Below are 23,717 nucleotides of genomic sequence, written 5' to 3' on the forward strand. Positions count from 1 at the left end.
TTTGTATTCTAACCATCCAAATGTTAGTATCGGCCATCATCCAAACGCTGACGTTGAACGATCTCCATCACAATCCGTATGATCGGGGGTAGATGTGCGTGCGCATGCCACTGTAGAGCTGCCGAGGTCCATCTTTATTATTTGTATCGTAATAATCATCGATATGTTAGTATCGATCATCATCGATACGTTGATATTAAATAGTCTCCACCATAATCTAGCGTAGATACGTGTGCGCATGCCTGTACACAGCAGCTGCTGCGTGGGGGGCCCAGGTTTAAGAGACTGCAACTCGGAAGCTTTTGTGAGAGTATACCAGCGTGATAAAAAGAAACATTCGTCAGAAGCCTTCCTCAACATCTACTGTTGTCCTGCCATTATTTCCCATCGCTTTATGTCGTGCCATTATGATCGTATATAAATAATAGCTTAGCATGGAATTGAGGCCGTATAACAGGTCATAATGGTCTCGGGAAAGATGCAACTCACATGCGACTCACAGAGACGAAAGAATGGCCTGTCATTATTGACCTGCAACGAAGCAAAGCAGCGCTGCTCTTCTGAAGCTTCCACGATGCATTAGACAAAATGTCCATGCACGGTTGACGGTGGAGGCTGATCTGCTTCTCTTTCATTTATCTCTTTTATCTTGTGATTAGGCGTCGGGAAGGTCGCCATCCCCCGTGTCTGCTCACCTTTCTAAATCCCAGCGACGGAAACCCACATAGGAAGTGCACATCAAGCTCGTAACACAATGCTAACAGATTGGCACAGGGGAGGGACGTGGAATTAGGAACTAACACTAATCTTAAACCGACCATACTGATCCGGTTGACAAAAGCAACACCTCCAAGAGCTCGTCAGTTTCCATAGCTTGCTACCTTTGTGTTATTATGCTGATACAATATGCACCATACGGGTGGGACTAGACCCGGATGGGCGCGGCGGAGGCGGCATCGCGGGTGGAAGGCTCTGCGGCAGCGGCAGCGGCGGCGGCGGCAACGGAGTGGGAGGCAGAGGAGGAGGAGGCGGAGGAGAGGTGGTTCTTGTTGTTGTGCATCCAGACCTTGAGGACGTGGCGCTTGACGCCGATCTGAAGGCAGAACTCGTCCAGCGCGACGTCGTCCTGCTTCTGGACGCGCCACCCCAGCTTCTCCGCGAAGGCCTGCATCTTCTCCTTCTGCTCCGCCGTGAACTTGGTGCGGAACCGCTTCCGCGACCCCGCCGCCTCGGCCGCTGCCTCCTCGCGCCGCGGCGGCGTCTCCGACCCCACCCGGCAGCTACGGTCCTGCGCGGCCTCCCGGCACGGCGGAGGCGGGGCCGCGGCGAGAGGCGGCGGCTGCATCGCGTGGTACGTTAGCGGTAGCGGGGATGGCAGGAAGGCGGGGAACTGCGGTGGAGGCGACTGCACTAGCTTGCTGTGATCCCACGCGGCGGCGGGGGCGCCGGGGCCGTAGAGGAGGAGGGGTGGCGGCGGCCGAGGCCCGGCGACGGAAATCCCCTCCCGCCGGTGAAAGTTGCGGTGGCATCCGCAAGCGGCGCACTTAAGGGCCTCCAAACTCCCGTCCTCACCGCCCGGCATGAACTCACCGCACCCGTCGTAGGACTGCCCTCCCATCGCTGCCGCGTGGTTGCGGAGGCATTCCCGGTACCTGCCCCCTCCACCGCCGCCTCCCGCAGCCTCCGCCGCCTCTTCGCTCCCCCCCTTATAAGGTACCACGCTTAAATCCATCAGCTGTCGCTTTCTTGTTAAGCGGTAGACAGGCCCAAAGCGAGGGTTTTCTCCGCGCTCCCACACGCCGAAATTAACCCTTTATAATCGCGGAACAGGTATCCAGCCCCCAAATCTTGACACCATTCGGATCCAAGAGCTTAATCCGTCACCCGACCGCCCACCAACTGTTCGGTAATAAGCCCGCCCACCTCCTTTCTAACCTTCCGTCGCGGGATAAAACCCTCCTCCTAACCTTCGTCCAGCGCCACAGCACCCGAGAGAACGGGTGGGGTTTTGATGAATAATAAAGGCGGCCACCGATGGGATCACGTGCGCCAGGCCACGTGCAGGCAACTCGCCGGGGGCGGGCCTGAGAGACGCGATGGGTGTGGTCATCCTGATTAGACATGCACGGTTGCACGTGTCCACTTTTCATTCGGTTCGAACCTCGACTTTTCAGCCTTTCCGGAGCCCACCACGTGGGGAGCCTGTCAGCGGCGTGGGGTGGGCTTCAGACCGTCCGATGCGCTCATCCAATGGCTGTTAAGTCAGGCCGCCAGCGGGTCCCCGTTGGCGTGGAATGCTCCATGGCGGCGTGGGGCCCTTTGGCATGATTTTACTATCACCCCACGATTTCGGATGCTTATCGCTAGCGATGGTGTACAGCGAAGCGGTGAAAAGGAAAAATCGGGCGTGCGCATAGCGGTCCTGATGCGGGCCGCCCATGACCAGGGACGCACTGTGCGTGGCCGTTGTCGCGGCGGAGCAAGTGGGCGCAGGATAAGGCGAAGCGCGCACGCCGAATGATTCGCCGCAGCAGAAGGCCCCGATACGGTGACGTCATGGGCGGTCGATGATCCCACTCGGAAATCGTGCCTCACAATAAATGCCGCGGCGCTTCTTTCAATTTATCACCGCGTCATGTCTTCGTAACGGGGTCAGCCGTAGCCGGACAGGCACATAAATGGGTCGATGAAAAGCTAAACGTGAGGACGATGGGACCCATCGAGACCGATCAATCACAAGGGAAGATTTACTGCCTTGTGCGGGCCCCTTTTTTTTTTTTTTTGTCATTTGGTTTCGTTTGTTTCCTACGGGCTTTTGTTCCGATGGGTGGCGTTAATGTGGGTTTGAACGTGGTGACGAGCATTGACCCTGTGCGATGTGAGGAGTGGTGTGTACCAGAGGGTCCTCTTTTGTGGCTTTGGGGATGAGCGATTGACGTGAGTTAGCGTTTGGAATTTACGTGGGGAGGGAGGGAGATTTCTTGGGGCTTTCTAATTGCAGCTGATTTGGCCGACGGTCTTGATTCTGTGGTCGGCAGCCGATACGAGACGGGGAGGTTGTGGTGTGGTAATAACATTTTGACTGTGGGACATGACGATAATATTTATAAATAAAAAATAACTGTTATAAATATAATTAATTTAAATATCATCTTCATATGTCTAATTATTTTTTTAGAAAAAAATATTTATATTTTGGATATTTTTTAAAAATACCACTCTTTTATTTTTATTTTCGAACAATACCTTTAGTTAAACAATTATCTAAAATATCTTTCAAAACTTTTTTCGTCAAATTTTTTTATTAGTTTTCAACTGCTATCATGTTTTCATTTAATTCGTTTATAATAATTTTCAATAGTATTTATAATATTTTATTAATATATTAAAAATACTATAAATATTATTTAAAAAAAAATACTATGAGTGATATCATATCTCTTTCATCATAGATAATTATAATATTATATTTTTATACTTATAATTAGTTTAGTTAAGATTAAAAAATTTCTTTAGATCATTTATAATATTTTTAAGTAGGCTTTATAAATTTTTTTCTATGATAACTAAAATAATATTTTTTTTTAGAGATAGTTTTAATATTTTTTAAATTAGAGATATTATTAAAAAAAATATAAGGTACTGATTGCAAAATATGAATATTTTTAAGAAAAAATATCTTTTTTTTTTTTAAATTCCATCAAGGACTTTTGGACTAGACATTTCGATGCATGAAGATCAAACCTGTGACAACATCCGAGAGAGAGAGAGAGAGAGAGGAGTTACTGAGCATTCATAACAAGTCGGGATCCCTGTGGGCCACGATGGATATGGTCGGTGGTAGAAGATGGGCACATTGATGGTGTGTAATTTGTAGAGGTGGTCATGTCGTGGACCGAAAGCAGCTGTCGGCTTTACTCGATTGCGGCTGTGGATATAACATGGTTTCGTTTCCAAATGATTGATGGGTGCAGCTACAAAAGTTTCCCTACTTGCAGATTGGATTCGGTGGCCAGCTAAATGTTGGTTGATCTCAGAGACATTTTGTCGTTTTTCTTCAAGTGTTTGGATGCTTTAAGACTACTGTTTTACTAGGGCCAGTGTGATTTTTCTTGGGCAAGACGACGCTGGGTTGTATCTATGTATAGAGTAAATCAATCAATCTCTAAATAATCAAGAGTTCAACTCACCTTTGAAGACTTAAAGATTAAAAGAAAAACACCCCAAACAATGTTTGTTTGCTACAATTGCCTTCGGGCATTTAGTGCACTGAGGTTAATTGTTATTTTTTCCGACATAGGAAAGTGGTTGTTTTAGTTCGTACGAATCTTTTGTTGCTAAAGCATTTTGGGCTTTGAATGTTATATACTTTTTTGTTTCTATGATAGGAAAACAGAGGCACGACAAGAATTTCCAGTTTGGAGCCGAAATCAATTTGTACATGACCTACAAATCCATTAAGATACGACGTCACTTCAAGATCGTTGTCAAGTGATCTACTTAGCAGCACTTGTACTCGAAACTGAAAGTTGGAGGCAATCATGAGGTTAGTATCTTTCATGAACAGTCGGCTATTAAATTGTATGGCCAACAACATTGAAATTGCTCTATAGTTTCCTCATTAACATTCTGCCGATGATCAAAGCCCATAAATATGATCCGAAGGATATTACAAGTTAGATTGATTGATACAAACAATGATCGTGAATGTTGCCGAGAAAGCTTACCTGAGAACCATACAACATAATTGACTATGATATTCAGAATCATTCTTGGTTTCCTGCTTAGGAAATTGGCATAAGAATGTCTATTGGCATTTGCTATGAAGCTTAACAAGTTCTTCATCCTCGACAACAAAAAGTTTATCGTTGTCTCTCAAAACATCAATGGATTCTACCTCTGCACCATCTTCGTTGGTCAATATTCTGTTTCTTGCATCGATTTCAAACTTGTTGCCTGTCAACAAAGAAAACATTCATGCCCAGAAGAGAGGAGGAAAAGCAAAAAAAAGTAATTTTGTATGAGAAGACACTTGAAATTCTTGGTAAAAAGTTTTGACATAAATCTTATGGTTTATCTTCAAAGGATGAAACCAGTTCATCCATCGAACCGGGTAGATGACCTCTTGTGCTCGTATAGAAAATGACAAGGTATAATTGTTCATACCAATAATTGTTTTGAGCTCTTCCATGGTGCTTGGCAAACACATTAACTTTCCACTTCCGGAGCAGTTGTTTCTGAGTAGTGGATGACCCTTGTACACGCTAATCCTTGGAGGATATCCATTTGTTTCCAACTTGAAGGAATTTTCCTGCTTCTCCAGCATCAGAGTTTGTGTGAACTGTCCATTTGATTCAGGTAAAGTATTTACGCATCCAGCATCTGTTTGCTGGTCCATTTCTTTTAAGACTCCGTTTCTTATTTTCCTTGCTCCTCTCCCATTAAGATTTGCTTTCTCTATGCTGGCCCCATTCAAGACCAGGAAAGCAACCATATCTTCATAATTTTCAGCAAGAGCTATTTGCAGTGCTGTTAATCCTTCATGGTTTTCGGAGTCTATGTTCAAACCATGTTTCGATAACTCCTTCATGGTCGAAAGATCATTTCTTTTGGCTGCAAGGCATAGAAGATCACCGCTGGTGTTGGGATTGGAAATGCATGCACATTGGTGTAAGAGATTGAAAATTTTATGGTGTTTTGCGGCGATGGCATCCCATAATGGAGTATTTCCATCCATGTCTGCCATTGGTGGAAGAGAGTTAGTATTAAAGTTAAACATACATCCTCTCTTATTAGGTATAAAAGATAGAAGACATGTGAAAGAGTTCAAAGCCTAAGATGCATACCTTGTATATTGAAGTTGCCGGCATGGTTGAGTAGAACCAGAACACAATCCTCGTATCCTTTTGATGCTGCTATATGCTAAATAGACGATAAAGAAACAAGTAAAACTCATTGTGTCTGCTCTCTCTCTCTCTCTCTCTCTCTCTCTCTATATATATATATATATATATATATATATATATATATAACATAATATAATGTGCATCAGATTCAAGAGACCTTGTTCATTCCTTGGTGCTAGCACAGCAGTTTTTGTCATTATGCCAATAGGTATAATGTACATCAGTTTTTGTACATCATTATGCTAATAGATATAATGAAGATGAAGTCCTTTTGTCATCTTGGTAGGCAAGTACTTTAGATGCATTGGAGAATCAATGGTTATATGGATGCCTTCAATATTATATACTTAAAACATTCTCTTCTGTCAAACATGTTTTTCTTATTTTATTTTCCAGGCATCGCATGTGCTTGTCATAATGTGAAATGTAAGAAAGAAGCAAATATGAGATTCATATGCAAGTGGAACATATTTGGAAAGACATGCAAAACTTACCAATGGAGTTCTTCCTCTGGAGTCAGCGATGTCAGGATCCATTCCTGCTTTGAGGAGCTTCTCAAGGAAACAACTATTTCCTGTAGCAGCTACCGTCAGTAGATTGCATGGTATACTAACTTCATCACATTCTCCATTCTCCCCTATCAGATCCTCTATGCTGATGTCCTTGAATTCTATTTGATGCTTTAAGATTATGAAATATTCTTGTTATTCCATATCGATCGAGAATTACTGGAAGATTGCTAATTACGTAACACTGTATATCTGATGCGACAATCATCTTAGACATCTAATCTGTAGTCATTCCACAGCTTATGAGTGTGAATATTTTTGTACCTTACCTTAAGAAAGTTCTTGATGATAGCTATACCATCCTCTTGTTTGGTTTGCAGCACTTCTTTCAGGGTGCTCTGCTTTAACCTCAACAGCTGAGACAAGGTTCTGGTGCGGAATGTAAAGCTTTGAGGCCTGTCGCTGAGCGCACTGATCTCTCCAAACATGTCTCCTGCGCTGAGCGCCCCTACGACCTGTTCTGTCTCAGTATCAGAATACACAATTTCTACTTCGCCTGATACGACAATATATACATCTTCCGGGGCCTCATTTTGCATGATGACATCCTCTCTGGGTGGGATGTACTCGGCTTTCATCGTCGTTACCTGAACCAGAAAATTCAAACCATATGAGACATACATTTTGCTACGGTGTTGGCCGAACTTGGACCAGGGAGGGAATGGCATCCTTACCAGGAGTAGGAGTGTTTCCCTGGAGACACCTTTAAAGAGATAAACCTCCTTGACAGTAGGTAGAAAGAGGTGCTGGCAGATGCTTTTGCATATCGATTTTGGCAATTGATCCATCAGATGTTGTTGGTTCAAGGTCTCTGCTCTAAATCTGAGACACATATAAGCCAATATCTGCTCTCTCAGACGTGCCGGCAGGTGGTTTCTGCAGACGAAGTTAGATGCAACCTCTATGCTGTTCCTCTGCAATACATTCCTTCAAGTCAGAAGTGATCGTATGACTGACTACATGATAACATCATCGTGAGAAATGAATCACATCCAAGCTCTCTTTTTTTTCCCTCGCGTGTGTGGGTGCAACTGTACTACAGATGAGAATAATTGCACTCACGAATTCCATCGTGCGTCGTGTTCCTTCGACAACCAAGTTGGTCATATTCCCGATCAAGTATGCAGTGAGACCTAGGTTACAAAGCATGTAGAATATATTAAAGATCATTTCTCTTGTGTTCACAGCATGAAGGTCACCATAACCAACGGTGGTCATTGTGGTTATGGACCAGTAGATGGAAGCAATGTAACGCATCCACAGGCTAGCTTCCCTGAAGTTTGGCATCACAGCACCGATCCATGTCTTCCCCTGATGTGGGTACCGGTCAGCTAGCAAATAGTAGAGACATCCAGCGCAGTGCACTAGGAAAACGGTAACCTGCATCGGCCATGTCGTGAGCTTTCATTTCAACTTTCTTGTTTATATATTGGACGTGCATGCTAAGACTACATATAATCATGCTTTTGATTGCTTTATGATCAGGGGGGGGAATTGGAACTTGCATGCCAGCTATTAGAGCATCTTGCCTTTGTACAGCAAATTAAGCTTGCTTCATCTGCTTCAGGAGATAATAAACCATTTTATACAAGACAACTGAGTAAGATATGTACTTACACATAGGAGTCTGGCGCATCGAATCCAGAAATAGCTGAATCTGATATCTTTTTCGAGTCTGCAGTGGCCCAATAAGAAAATTAAAGACTCGTAAACTTTCCTGTATTTCCTCCACGATCCAATTTAGTTTGTGCAATTGTCATCACCTTGTAAAGAATTGCTTGACCTTCCTGAGACGCCACAGTCTTAGCATGCCCAGCAAGCTGTAAGAGACACCGGACTTGACTCTACCTGTGATCAAGTAGCCCAAACCCTCGAAGGGAAGCGTTGATGCCAGGTCCATGATGAACCACGTTGACAAGTACCTGCACAAGGCCATGCAGTGAATAGCTGCTATGTGATTGCAATAAAACCTCTGGGCACTAAATTACTGTTGCTGATAATTTCATATTCTTGATACCATCTTTTGCACAATAATTCACGTGGCTTGAGATGTTGTTTCTTTTTCATTTGATCAGTGCAGTCAGTGTGTAGCTCCTTTTGTTGTACGATCATAAAACTCGGAGCATATGACCTGCTTTAGGAGGGGTCAATTGGTGCTTGTACAATTTTACTTAAGACTATAGGTCTGTTTTATGATAATATTGTATTTCATGCTAACTCTAGATTTGTGTTTGCACTGGAAATCTACTTAGGTTCTTCATTTTATCTAATACTAGATTGATTTGGATATCATTTATCACGATGTTGATCGAGTAACTTATAAAACATAAACCACTCACCTAAGATGCTTATCTAGGGTATTACATAATCCATGGAGATCCCACGATTATTCTGTATTAAAGTGAGGTTGATGAAGTTGCACCAGTAAACAATCATTGTCTAATCTTGTAGCTACAGCGTATCTGTTGTCAAGTTCAACTTGACGATGATGAGGATGATTATGATTCATGACCGAGGAAACAGTTCATAGTAAATTATTAGCTGGTGTTTCACCTCTATGATTTAGGTGCAGCATATGTGCGGTTCCAAAATTACATTCATTCACCACCATCAAATGAGTTAAGGTCAGGTCCCACCGAAAGTCAACAATTTCTTTGTTTCCAACGAGGCTGCTAAGATACTTGAAAGCTTAAGCTTATGTTGAAGTGTTATGCTTATTCCGAATGCTCAATTATTCATAGGAGAAACATAAATTTGGTTGCAGGAGCAGAGGTGGTGGGGTTTTCCAGGTCAATGACATGGGAGAGTCGATCTCAATGACATCTCTACTTGTATACACTAGAAGCTTCACAACTATTACCTTGGCACTCTTCACGATAGTGACAGGTTGACTCTTTATGTGCACCAGTCTTGTGATCGAGTCATCTGAAAGATCTGATGAGACCTTATACAGGGACTACGTTCACATACCGTACAATGGGAAATAGTCTAAACGATCAGGTTAGAGACACGAAAGCAGTCTTTGTGCTTGCGAGGATAAGATCGCTTATATCGATCCTCCTCCGACGACGAATTAAGACAGGGAATATGGACAGAGACTGCACAACCGCAGCGACAGGGTATTTATTGGCTTCTCTAGCAACTCGGAGGAGGCTCATCCACGCACCCCGTGGAACGGAGCGGTATGCCTCTACCAAGTCTCACGTTTCTCCCAAAATAATTCATGTGATACCCACTGAGTCCCAATCATTGAAGTCCGAGCAATCGGAGCGCACCATTTGTGATGCTGACGGTCCACGGTCCAAATGAATTCTCCAGAGAAGCCCACCCACCCAAGCTTTCACTGTCAGAATAAACGCTACGAAACTCTACTCTTCACTTTCCTTCCCTCTTCTCCTACTCACGGTGATTGTTACAGTAAATAGGCTCCAGAGAAGCCCACCCGCCCAAGCTTTCACCGTGTGATTAAACGCTACGAAACCCTGCTCTCCCTTTTCCTCTTCTCCTACTCACGGGGACACGGAAGCCACGTATCTTTCTGTGGCACTGAGAAATGCAGACATCCTAGTGGTTTAAGTTGCAGTGTATAGTCTCACCTGACGGCGATCTTCCGTGGATCGCGAACGAGGACCTGCGTTCTGGAGTCAATGTACGCGACGAAGAAGGTGAGGACGATGTCGACTGCGAAGAAGGCGTCGATGACGTTGTCGGCGATGAACAGCCCGCCCTTGGGGGCGGCGCCCATGAAAGCGATCTCGAACGGGTACACCCACGCGGAGTACGCAACCAGGACCACCATGAACGTCTCCCAGCACCTGGAACAACTCATCTTAGTTCATGGCCTACTTGCCGTTCTTAGTCGGGAGGGCTCACACCTGTATCTGGAGTCCATGGGCAGGATGACCTTGCCGCGGGAGTCGTTCGGGTTCTGGTTGTAGGTCGAGACGCCCAGGGGCGGAAGCACGAGCTTGGAGAGGTTGCGGAGGTTGAAAGACTCGGAGCGCTCCTCGTCGTGCCGCCTCTTCCTCTCATGGCCGCTCTCCATGGAGCTCTGAGACTCCACCGAGTGCTCGACCGATCGAGTGCCCCTCAGTGGAGATCCTCCACTCTGCCGGCCATCTATCAAAAGCAGGAGTGAAGCGGAGGCAACTCACGCAGGCCTCGCAAATAATGGAGGAGGGAGGAGCACGGTAGTGGTCCTGGCAGATCTCTGGCTTCGCGCATTGATGGTTGATGGGGATAAGGCCTGGGCATTATGTGGTGGCTCAATAACATGTGGTTGGATGTGGCCATGGTCATTTTGTCTTGCTTCATCGTTCTGGAGTGGCATGTCTGAGTTTTACAGAATGATGTCAGAATGTTACTTTGGATTCAAGACGGCTGACCCGTCAGAAAATTGCCAACCACCCCAACCCCCCCCCCCCCCCTCTCTCTCTCTCTCTCTCTCTCTCTGCTTTTTATCTGAAAGAATCAAAATCCATTAGAGCATCGCATCAACTACAGTCCAGAAACGAATATCCATATCTTCTATTTTTGGCCATTGCATCAGATGTTAATTTACATTTTATGCAAATCGCCAAAGCTAATTAATATCTCTAATCTCTACTTTGAATCGTTGATCGTGTGAGACCGTTTTCGTCATGTGAATCTGATATTGTGATGATAAGATGCCTCAGATGCAGTGGAAATAGGCATCACCTAGACAAGAAGAGTGTTTGCAAGAATTTGAGAGCCATCTGAAATCTGACGAGGTAGCGATGATTTGATCTTGTGTTGGCTGAAAACGTAAAGGTCCTAAAGGACATGCCAAGAAGTAGATTTGTGTTCACCATTCTTTTTCTTTCTGCAGACCAAAGACTGCTATCAAAGTCATCACAGGGAGCTCTGATATGTTTTCTCCTGAGGATTCGTGAAATGATTCTTACATCGACTTCTCAAAGAACTCGCCCCACCGAAGGCAATTGGAGAGCATGAAAAAGATGCGTCTCGGGAACATAGTAATAATTCTTAGCAGCTTCAATTCAAGAGATGCTGTATGTTTGACAAAGACTTTGCGAGTTGCTAATTTTATCTAGTGGGCGAATAAGTGGGACTTCACACGTACCGTGTTGCCGGTGTAAAAATCTGGAGCACAACTAACATGTACGAGTATACATGAACGGAGAACTATGAACTGAGAATGATTAGAACAAGTCCTGGCCAGTAATCGATGGAGACAATTCCGTTGGATTAGGTGGTGTTCTTGACGCATCCGGATGCTTATTCTGGATCACGTGCTCTCATTCATCGTTAGAACTCTGATGACAATAAAACTTCAATAATTATTATTTTGAGTCTTACTGGGTCAACAAAATTTTTTCTACTTTCATTAGAGTTATATATATATATATATATATATATATATATATATATATATGAGATAAATTACCATATATATATGATAATCTTTCGGAAAATATTTTGAGAAATATTTGATTAATATTTTTTAAAAATTCTCGTAGAGCATTTTTTTTTTCTAAAATATGACATTGTCCCCCTTGCATTTGCCCCGTCGGTTATCGTCTTTACTCCATCGGTCATTGCTTCTTCCCTACTACTCTCACCCCTGTCGTCCTTATCTGTCTTGTTGAGAGACCCGTCATCACCGTCTACCTAAATCTCTGCCAATGACCTTGCATAGAGGATTGTTGGCGAAGACAATGAAAGTTGTTTATCGTCCTAGCCTCACTATTCCATCATCAACTTGGCAAAAGGGGCTATGGGCAAGCATGCAACTCTCAAGGGTGTGTGAGCGAGGATGATGATAACGGTAGAGGAAGAAGGGAGGGAAAGCGAGTGTGATGGGCAATGGTGAGCGTGGAGGCTAGGAGGGCAATATCTTCTTTTATGAAAAAAAAATCCTCCATGAGATTTTTTGAAAAAGGGATAAAAAGAAAAAAAAATGATATGTGGACTGGTGCAGCAGATAAGATGGATATGGTCTGGTTTGGAGAAAAAAAGCAGCTAAAAAGAAAAGAAAGGCTGGCTCACACAGACCTTACAAGTGTTTGCATACCAATCTTTCTGATAGATAATAATAGTTCAGTATGTGCCACTGAAGTCGGCGAATATGATGGTGCATTGGAGGTTTGAGTGTGTAACATTTCTTTCACGTGAACTTTTTCTTTTTGTTGGGATATACATCATGTTTGCAGGTGGAAGAAATGTTTTAGGACCACCATTGACAGATTCCAGTCCACCGAACATGAGTACAGCAACTGCGGTTTGCCTTCAATGATTTAAATGATATGAGAAGAATATGCTTAGGCTTTCTGCTTGCTCAAATGTAAGCAAGAGTGGATATATAAATGTGACTATCTAGGATCTTGGTTGGTATCAACGTTCTGTAATATGTTGCTTCGATCCTTGTGAAATCTGTATTGGTAGGAGCCTTTTGCATTGATTTATTCACTGCTATTGCTTTAATTTATTTCAATGAAATGAGAAAGAGATATTTAGGATTTCTACTTCCTCACATGTTTGTAAGAAAGGATATTTGAATCTTACTATTTGAGATTTTTTTGGTATCAATAATTGTGATTTGATGCTCGTTTTAATTGTGAAAATAACCTCTTTGTCTACAAGTATAAGTTTGTACACACCCTGTATTGATAGAAGTCTTATGTTTTAACAACCTGTATTTCTTTAATATTCCATAGCAAAGATTAGGAAAAAAAAAATAACGAGTTCAAAGAGATGGAGAATACACAACAGTAATAATAATAATAATAATAATAATAATAATAATAATAATAATAATAATAATAATAATAATAATAATGAATATAATTTGTTTTTTAATTTGAAATATGATTAATAGTAAGACAAGTTCTTGAAGAAACGCTTCAAGATGATCCATGACAAGTAATTTTTATTTTAAAAAATATCTCAGAAATATAATGGGAGAAAAAAAAGATGAATTAAAAATAATTATTAATCATGGTTTATAATTTTCCTTCTCAAATGTATCTTGGAAATATAAGAGAGAACATACACATTGAAAGAATAGAAAAATAAAAATCCTTAATTTTTTTATAAATTGTGTTCGTCGTTGTGTAAAGATTGGTGTGCAAAATTTGTAAAACAAAAAATTATATATATGAAAGATTATATTTTATCTAGGGAGATCATATATTCATAAATCTTTGCAGATCTATAGGAGAGGATGAAGAAAGTCAAGTGCCCTCCTCTCTAGTGGTGATTCACACAGTAGGGCTGCGATGACGCTTCTCAAATCTCTAGGCTTGCTATTTGAGGAGGAAAATGGGAGAGGAGAATAGGAGATGACAACTAAGAGAAGCTCTACCCTATGAACCTTTGGTTCCCTCCTATTTATAGAGGCCCCGTATCAACTTAACTATAATGGATCCTACCCTATTGGGTATTGGATCTTCATCCAACTACCTAAGCCTATTAGATTAATGGATTTCTATTCAATAATCTCTCATTGGTTTTTATTTGATTTCATCCATAGGATCCAATAATTCATGGGCTTATTGGATATCCAATAAGATAGGGGCTTCGGTGGATATCTCATATCCGAACGAACCTCTACTTGTCGCAATGCCTATCATATGTGTGTGACTCTCAAGGCCCAATATCAAGTTGGTCGTGAGTTATACCTGTCAGAACTCCTTATAGCTCAGTGAATTATTATCTCCATAATAGTTCACTCAACTCATCGACTACGGATATACTAGGCCACTACACCATAGTCCTCAGACGATATAGGGGAATCCAATCCAATGGACCTATCTATCCTTAGTTACTGTGTATCTATAGTTCCTCATCCATCTAATATCCCAGAGACTATATAGCAGGTATGGTACTATCAAGCCCATACAGTTTCTACTCGAGACTCGCTCTAATCAGATTCTCCCGAAAAACTCTCTCTCTCAATCCGAATGACCCTAGCTAGGGATTTGTCTTAGCAAGAGCATATGTGATATTCCTCTTATAACATTGAGAGTAGATGATCCTCTATTGACACTCAATAGTCGTTGTAAGATTGACTGTCACTCTTGATGACTGATTGTGCTAGATCTGAAACTTCCAAGCCTATAAGTCTGGTGTCAAAGAATATAGTACTCATTGTCTAATAATGAGATATTATTAACTATCTAGTATTTTATGAGCGAATCAATCAGTAAATTCATTCTCCAATGAGCACCTACACTATATTCCTAATGTCCCCACACAAGCAACTATAAGACCAACTGCCTCCATCATATGTATGAGTATATAGTACACTAGTCTATTCGGTTGTTTCAATGTCCCTCTCGAGTAACCTGTGACCGAGATTATTTAGGATTTGTGTTTAAAGGCGAATCGGTCTCATTATCATGATCTCATCACGATCCGATTCTCATTGTACAGATCCATGAACATCACAATATATATATATATATATATATGCATATATGCAACAAGCAATATAAAGTAATAAAATGTCAAATAATATAATAAGCAAAAAGAATATATATTATGTCACACGTGCCATCACTAACGTAATTGGCTTGCATGACACCTATGACTAGCAATCTCTCACTTGACCTAAAACCAATCACCTTTGTGTCTTATCCCCATCAGACCCCTATGATGCTCAAAGATCATATGAGACAATGACTTTGTTAGTGGATCTGCGATGTTATCTCCGGATGTAACTCTTACCACTACATCTCCTCGGGTCACGATCTCTCTGATCAGGTGGAATCTCCTTAGAACATGCTTAGACTTATGATGAGATCTGAGCAATCGCCCCGTTGTTGTCGCAATATAAGGGAATCAACTTCTCGCTGCTCGGCACGACTCTCAGATCTGTAGTAACTTCTTCATCCAGACTCCCTCCTTTGTTGCCTCTAGTATAGCAATGTACTCCGCCTTTATGGTCGAGTCAGTAGTAATATCTTACTTGAAACTCTTCCAGCATACTACTCCTCCATTCATGGTGTACACATACCCCGAATTCGACTTGCTATCATCGACATCGGACTAGAAACTCGAGTCCGTGTAGCCTTCAACCCTGAGGCTACTACCTTTATATATCAGTAAAAGATCTTTAGTCATTCGCAAGTACTTAATGATACACTTTATTACTTTCCAATGCTTCAAGCTTGGATCTGCTTGATACTTGCTCGTGACACTTAGAGTATGCGTTGTATCAGACCTGGTACATAGCATGACATACATGATAGACTCTATTACCGAGGCATAAGGTATCCTATCTATGTTTGCCCTTTCTTCAGGAGTTTTTGAGTAGCCCTTTCTTCATGAGTCTTTGAGGATATACTCCTAGAAAGTGATATCTCATGTCTCATCGGTATGAGACATCTCTTAGAATTTTTCATGCCAAACCTTTAACAATGGTGTCTCTGTACCTAGACTAGGACAAGACAAATATCCTCTTGAATCTATCTCTATAGATCCGAATCCCAAAGATATAGGATGCTTCCCCTAAGTTCTTCATGGAGAATTGTTTAGATAACCAAGCCTTTATTGTGGATAGCATTCTTATATTATGCCCAATGATCAGGATATCATCCACATATAACACCAAGAAGGTGATAGCACTCTCACTTACTTTCCTGTACACATAAGGCTCATCTTCATTCTTAACGAAGTCATAAGATCTGATTGCCTCATCAAATCTTATGTTCCAAGTTTGGAAGCTTGCTTTAGTCCATAAAAGAACCTAAGCAACCTACACATCTTATCTGGGTAGTCCTTAGACACGAATCCCTCAGAGACAATGAGAGCGTGATAGAGTTGAGTGAGGTTGGAGAACCCAGCTCAAGCACCACTCTACAACCTCGAGTCTGTTTAGGTACTTAGCACACAAGTTCCGACTTTACATAGATTTGGCAGAGTATCTGTTAGGACTCTAGCTAGGAGAGTCATAATTGAGTTTCATTGAAAGGGGCATTCATATAAAACTTATCTAGTCGACCCCCTATTAAAGAGGTGAAGAGGCCGGCTAATGTTAGGATTAGTTTGGAGGTTGTTTCTTAGATTAGCATTAGGAGTTAGTTAGAAGTAGGAGTCTTGAGTAAGAGTCATATTAAGAGTTGATTAGAAGTAGGAGTCATGAGTAGGAGTCATATTAGGAGGGTTAGGAATGAGTCAGCACTAAAGGGGAGGTGGGAGTGAATTAGTGTAGTAGATAAAATCATTGGTTTTGAAAATCTTTTATTCAATTAAAGCCGATTTCGGAAAGATAGCTTGAAATTGAAAGCGTATGGAAGTGTAGTAAGTAAAGTAGTTTGCAATGTAAGTAAATACCTTAAAAAAATGTAAACATATTTTATAATGGTTCGATCGTCGTGACCTACATCCACTTCCAATTCCTCTTCCGTCAAGACCACCGACATCCACTATCGGTCTTCCTTCAATGAGTGAAGACTAACTACCCTCTTACAACACTTTCTCTTTTTCAGAAGTTTAGGAGATAACCTTTACAAGTCACTCTTTTACATGTATTCCCTAACACACCTCCCTTAAGACTAACTCTAAGCACTAGGAGGAGGGAACTCAATGTTTTGGTAGAGTTTACTTAGTTTTTTTTCTCTAGAATTCTTGCTCCTTTCTTACTACCTAAGTGGGGTATTTATAAGCCCCAAATGGTTTAAAAAATGAAGCCAAAAAATCAAACTTCTGGGTACGGGCGGTACCACCGCCTGCAGCCTGACACTGAGCGGTACCACCACTTGATAGCCTCGGAGACCGAGTTTTTCGAGTTTTCTAACTCACAAGTAGTTTTACCGTCGATTCTGGCAGTGCCACCGCCTGGCCCAACATTTGGGTCATTGAATGGGCCTCCCAATGAGCCAAAGTCACTCCCAATTTAGGCCCAATTGACCCCTAATTGAGTTGACATTATTTCACCTTAATACCGACTCAATTAGACCTAAACTAACTCGATCTAGGCATAAATGATTACAAGTGAATCCCATATTGTTCGACATGTCATTGATTCATCCAATGCTTCATCTGATCCTTCGGCACATTATCATCTTTTGTGACTTTTTGCCTAATCGGCATGTTGACTCCGTAACTCCGATCTCCTTGGCATAATGTCTGCTCTTCTAGGCCTGATACCCGAATGCATTGCACGAAGCCTTCTACCGACACATCGACCGATCCTTCGGCCCGACGTCCAATTTACTAACATGTTTGCTCCGGCCCAACGTCTGATTCCTCCTGCTTTAATCGTTTTGCCTGTTCTGATCGAAGCTAGTCCTACGTCACTTAAAACACAGATTAGATCAAACACATCAATTGATTTCATCATCAAAATCCAAGATTCAATAAAGAGTTGTGGTTTAGAAGCCCAATAAATAGTCATGTATTCATCATTTTTTCTCAAGAAATATATGAATCTTTTTAGCAGCCTTTGAGCAGCAACCTAAAGGAAGGAACCGTTATAGAGTTTCAAGGAGGTCGATCCCCTAAAGAGAACAACCTCATGCTTAGAATTCACTAGGGTTCTAACACTTGGTATCAGAGTAGCGTTTTTGGCATCTCGCTGCCCTTCCACAACCATCCATCAGCCCTCCACATCCTCCCAAAGTAATTCCCACAATTGCTTTAAAGATCGTTGCCGAATTCCGTCGTCATCTCCACCATCGCGGATCATCCTTTGATCTCCCCGTAAATTGCAATAGGTTCTGATTTTCTACCTTATTGCTACTACAATTTAGTTATCCTTATTTAGAAATAAAAAAAAAAAATATTCATATATTACTACATAAACTTTTCGTCGTAAAGTTTTTATCTCTATGGCGAAAGATGCACTATAGAATTTCAACCACATAGCACATTTTGTTTGATCTTACTACTACATTTTTTCTGTCCAAATCTCTATGAAATTTTTACAACTTTGACACTTCCTAACAGTGGATTTCCCTTTGGTTTTATCAAAAAATTCTCAATATAAACTATTGATCTTTTATATCCAAACTACTACACTTTAGACGTAAAAATCTACTGCAGTACCTCTCCGTGATCCTCAATTTTTTTGAACCTTCCACCACCCTATGCCATTAACCCATTAATAGAAAAAAGACAGGGACATCTCTGATCTATAAGCATATGCTATGGCTTCTCAATATCCAATTGATGCCAAATTTAAAGCATTGAAATCTCAAATTGAATTACGGCTTGAATCGTGCTTAGAGGACAAATTGTGTGCTTTGTTTGCAGAATTTAGAATTGGACAACTGCCGAGTCTAAACAAATTTCAGTAAGTAGAGAGTTCAGAGAGGCCTCCAGAGAAGGAGAGATAGCCCTCGGACATGCTTCAGCCACACATGAGGGTGGACTTCCCGCGATGGGAAGGAGACCCGATAGGGTGGATTTCGCACGTTGAATGTTACTTTTACTACTACCGAACATCGGATGATGCTATGGTGGAAATTGCTATCATCCATCTTGAAGGAGATTCTATTCAATGGTACAATTGGCTAGAATACAATTATGGGGCTCCGACATGGAATCAATTTAAGAACGCACTGCTGAATCATTTCGGACCTACAGAGTATGAAAATATCGATGGCTAACTCGCAAAGATTCGATATACCTCTATAATTCAAGAGTACCAAACTAGGTTTGAAAAGCTATCCTATATTGCTCATGATTGGACTGACCATCAATTGTTAGGAACATTCATCGAAGGACTCAAGCCAGAGATAAAAAGGGAGGGTAAGGCGCGACAGCCCCGTACCATGACAGATGCGATTTCTTTCGCCCGAAGACAAGAAGAATGGCTCAACTAAGATGCTTGAAGGATGAGAACCTCTCTTAGGCCCACGACATATAAACCTCCTTCTACTTCTAGCCGTCCCTTGCTGCCAAAAAAATTGGTAAGAGAAGAACTACATGACTGATCAGCAAAGGGTCTTTGTTGGCATTGCGACGAGCCGTGGAACTGTGATCATCGGTGCAAAAGGGGTCACATCCTACTAATTGAACCTCTTGAAGACATGGAGGAGGAGGTCTAGGAGCATGAGGGAGAGGTCACAAATGAATAACAATAGCCGGTTGATGTTACAATGCATGCCCTTGCCGGTTACGCGAACATATAAACGATGAAAGTGGGAGGACTTCTGAAGTAACAACCTATCACCATTCTTATTGACATCGAGAGTACTAATAATTTTATGAATAACAAGGTTGCTGTCTGGGTAGCCTTACCTATCGAGAATTGCAGTAGGTTTGATGTTAAGGTTGCCGACAGACGAATTTTGAAGTGTGATCATAGGTGCCCGCAGGTGAAACTGTTGTTACAGGACCAAGAGATAATTGCAGATTTCTTCCTCATCCCTCTTGATGATTATGAGGCCATGCTCAACATCGAATGACTGACAACATTAGATAATATTTCCTAGAATTTTATGAAACTAATTATGAAATTTTATAGTAAGAGGAAACATGTGATACTGCACGGGAAACGTGGGGGCGACGTAACGACCATTTGCACACAACGAATGGAGAAGATTTTGCACAAATCATACAGTGGCTTTTTGGTACAACTATAGTAGCAATTAAGATCCAAACCTACTTCCTTTGCTAGCTGAATTTTTATATATATTTGATGAACCACACAACCTACCTCGTACCTATCAGCATGATCATTGTATACCGATTCTTCTGGGCAAACCTCTAGCAAATACTCAGCCATATCAATATCCATATCTCTAGCAGAATGAAATAAAAAGAATTATAAAAGAGATGCTCGAAACAAGAGTTATTCGGCTAAGTTGCAGCCCCTACTCGTCACCGGTGCTCCTCGTATAAAAGAAGGACGGAATATGACGAATGTACGTTGATTATCGAGCTCTCAACGACATAATCGTCAAGGACAAATACTATATTCCAGTAGTAGATAAATTATTTGATGAATTAAAGGGAGCACGAGTCTTCACAAAGCTGGACCTTCGATCCGGGTATCATCAAATACGAGTGTGCGAAGAAGACATACCGAAAATCACTTTTCGAACACATAATGACCACTACGAATTTTTGGTAAAGTCCTTTGGTCTCACCAATGCTCTCTCCACCTTCTAGAGCCTTATGAATGATATTTTCCAAAATTATCTTCGTAAGTTTATGCTGGTTTTCTTCGACGATATCCTTATTTACAGTCCTTCTCTTGAAAGTCATTTTCAGCATTTACGACTTGTTTTGACGATTTTACGAGAACATATTTTTTTAATCAAAAAATTAAAATCAGATTTCTTCAACAGAATGTGAAATATCTTGGGCATATTATATCAGAGGAAGGTGTGACAGTGAACCCCTCCAAAATTGAAATAATGTAGAACTGGCCGATCCCGAGGAACATAAAATCGCTACGCGACTTTCTCGCTTTAACAGGCTACTATAGTAAGTTCATGAAAAACTATGGAAAAATCAGTACATTCCTTACTTCTTTGCTGAAAAAGATGCTTTCCAATGGTTGGACAAAGCCACCACCACATTCAATGAACTTAAAGCCGCAATGATGATAACGCCCGTATTAGCACTACCCGACTTCGACAAGACTTTTGTTATTGAAGTTGATGCTTCCAGAGTCAGAATTGGTGCTGTACTAATGCAAGATGGCCACCCCCTCACTTATGCTAGTAAAACATTATCTTCTTTCCATCTCAAGATAACTATTTACGATAAGGAGATGCTCGCGATTGTGCATGTGGTGACCAAATGAAGATCGTACTTGATCGGACAACGCTTTCAAATCAAGACCAACCATAAAAGCCTAAAATATTTCTTAGAGCAGAAGATATCTTCTCTAGAGCAGCAAAAATGGGTAACAAAGCTTTTTGGATATGATTATGAAATAACTTATAAAAAGGGGAAAGAGAATATTGTTACAAATACGCTTTCACGGCTACCCAAGCAAGCTGAATTTTTGGTTGTTTCACTTCTGACCAGTGACTTTCTTGGATATTAAGAGAGAATAGTAGGAAGATCCGGAGACTAGTAAGATTATAAAAAAATTGGAGGAAGCACCAAGCTCTGTGGCTCATTACAGTTGGGACTCAAAAGAATTGCGCTATAAGGGACGTATTGTGCTTGTGCCAAATTCTACTTGCATAAAGATCATCATTCAAGAGATGCATTCCATGCCTACGACCAGGCACTCCGGGTTCTTTAGAACCTATAAAAGAATTAAGTAAAATTTTTATTGGGTAGGGATGCAAAATAGTATTGCTAAATTTGTAGCACAATGTGATGTATGTCAATGACATAAAGGCGAGACAGTGGCAAGTCCCGGAAAGCTGCAACCTCTACCCGTTCCAAACTCAATATGGACTGATATATCAATAGACTTCATTGAAGGGCTTCCCTCATCACAAGAAAAATATACAATTCTTGTCGTGGTTGATCGTCTTACTAAGTATGCTCACTTTTGTGTTGTTCATAATCCCGACACTGCTTCTAGTATTGCTCGAATATTCATAGAGAATATTATAAAATTATATAGGATGTCATGATCTATTATAAGTGATTGTGAAAGGGTCTTCACGAGTAGATTTTAGATAGAGTTATTCCAAATGCAGGGCACTAAATTGAAAATGACTACGATATATCACCCACAAACTGACGACCAGATTGAAGTAGTGAATAGGTGCTTTGATACATACCTTAGATGCTTCACTAGTGATCGACCAAAAGAGTGGACAAAGTGGCTTCCCTAGGCTGAGTGGTGGTATAATATAACTTATCATTCATCCATAAAATGTACTCCCTATGAGGCTATGTATGGCCGACCTCCCCCTGTGATCCCAAAATATATGTTGGGCATCTCTAAAGTAGAACAAGTAGACAGGGAACTACAGGACAGAGACAAAATGCTAAAGTTGCTAAAAGATAATCTTACCGTAGCTCAAGCAAGGATGAAACAACAATATGATCAACACAAAGGTGAAAGAGAAATTTCAGTAGGAGATTGGGTCTTCCTACGACTCCAACCATACAAGCAAACATCAATCTAGACCAAAGCTTCTATGAAGCTTTCACCTTAGTTCTATGGACCCTACCAAATTTTGGAGCACATCGGAGTGGTAGTATACAGATTGGACTTACCCACTAACTCTCGAATCCATCTAATCTTCCATGTGTCGTGTTTAAAGCTCAAGTTAGGACAAAACGAGATAGCCCAAAGACATATACCAAATATAACTACCCAAAGAGAACTCCAAACCCAACCGAGTGCTAATACAGTGGGCGAACCTACCAGCAGAAGATGCCACTTGGGAGAACTATGACGACTTAAAGATCAAATTCTCAGAATTCATGGATCGTCAGTCTCGAGGACAAGGCTGATTTAAAGAGGGTGGGTCTGTTAGAACTCTAGCTAGAAGAGCCTTAATTGAGTTTCGAGTGAGTCATTTACCCCATCATCGAGAGCCACCAAGGCATAGTTCACCACTTTGTCTTTGTTGGTTTGCTTCTTGTCTTCGGAGGTGCTTGATTTGTCCAAAGTCACCTTAAGTACCTTCTTCTTCTTTGGAAACCTCTTCTTTTAAAGTTTATTTTTAATTTTTGATTCTTATTTTATGAACTTTTTAACCTTTGTTGTTAGGAGTTCAATGTCATCATCACTTGAGCTTTCGCTCGAGTGGTCTTCTTTTGTTCTATGTGTTAAATCCTTCCTATTATTTGGAAAGTTGTTCTCAAGTTTATCATGTCCCTTGCACGTCATTTTATAGGTCATTAATGATCCAATAAGTTCTTCAAGAGTAACATTGTTCAGGTCCTTTGCTTCTTATATTATCGTTATTTTTGGATTCCAACTTTTGGAAGGGATCTTAGTATTTTATTAACAAGTTCAAAATTAGAAAATATTTACCAAGACTTTTTAAACTATTGACGACATCCATAAAACAGGTGTATATGTCAACAATAGTTTCACTTGGTTTCATACAAAACAATTCGAAATCATATATCAAAAGGTTAATTTTAGAATCTCTAACTCTACTAGTGCCTTCGTGTGTGATTTCAAGTGTGTGCCAAATCTCATAATCCATTTCGCAAATAGAAACTCGATTGAATTTATTTTTATCTAAAGCACAAAACAAAGCATTCGTAGCTTTGGCATTCACAGAGAAAGACTTCTCCAAATCATTTCATTCATTCATTGGAAGAGAAGAACTTTGAAATCTGTTTTCAACAATTTTCCATAAATCGAGATTCAATGAAAGCA

General features: G+C 41.2%; 2 protein-coding genes across 2 annotated transcripts; both read right to left on the bottom strand.

Moving 5' to 3' along the window:
- Positions 1-765: 765 nt before the first annotated feature.
- Positions 766-1,978, bottom strand: LOC103988949 (zinc-finger homeodomain protein 8-like). Its single transcript, XM_009407644.3, has one exon. The coding sequence runs from the start codon at positions 1,730-1,732 to the stop codon at positions 926-928; it is 807 nt and encodes a 268-aa protein (XP_009405919.2). The 5' UTR covers positions 1,733-1,978; the 3' UTR covers positions 766-925.
- A 2,618-nt stretch (positions 1,979-4,596) lies between these two features.
- On the bottom strand, positions 4,597-10,723 carry LOC135641553 (potassium channel AKT2-like). Its single transcript, XM_065156976.1, has 11 exons — positions 10,351-10,723; positions 10,072-10,290; positions 8,239-8,397; positions 8,093-8,150; positions 7,538-7,855; positions 7,150-7,389; positions 6,745-7,062; positions 6,401-6,586; positions 5,847-5,922; positions 5,167-5,739; positions 4,597-4,956 (listed from the first exon to the last, which is right to left on the bottom strand). Exons 1-11 carry the CDS (start codon positions 10,518-10,520, stop codon positions 4,808-4,810), a joined length of 2,466 nt encoding a protein of 821 aa, XP_065013048.1. The 5' UTR covers positions 10,521-10,723; the 3' UTR covers positions 4,597-4,807.
- Positions 10,724-23,717: the final 12,994 nt, after the last annotated feature.

The sequence above is a fragment of the Musa acuminata genome, chromosome BXJ3-6, assembly GCF_036884655.1.
Source record: "Musa acuminata AAA Group cultivar baxijiao chromosome BXJ3-6, Cavendish_Baxijiao_AAA, whole genome shotgun sequence".
Lineage (NCBI taxonomy): Eukaryota > Viridiplantae > Streptophyta > Magnoliopsida > Zingiberales > Musaceae > Musa > Musa acuminata.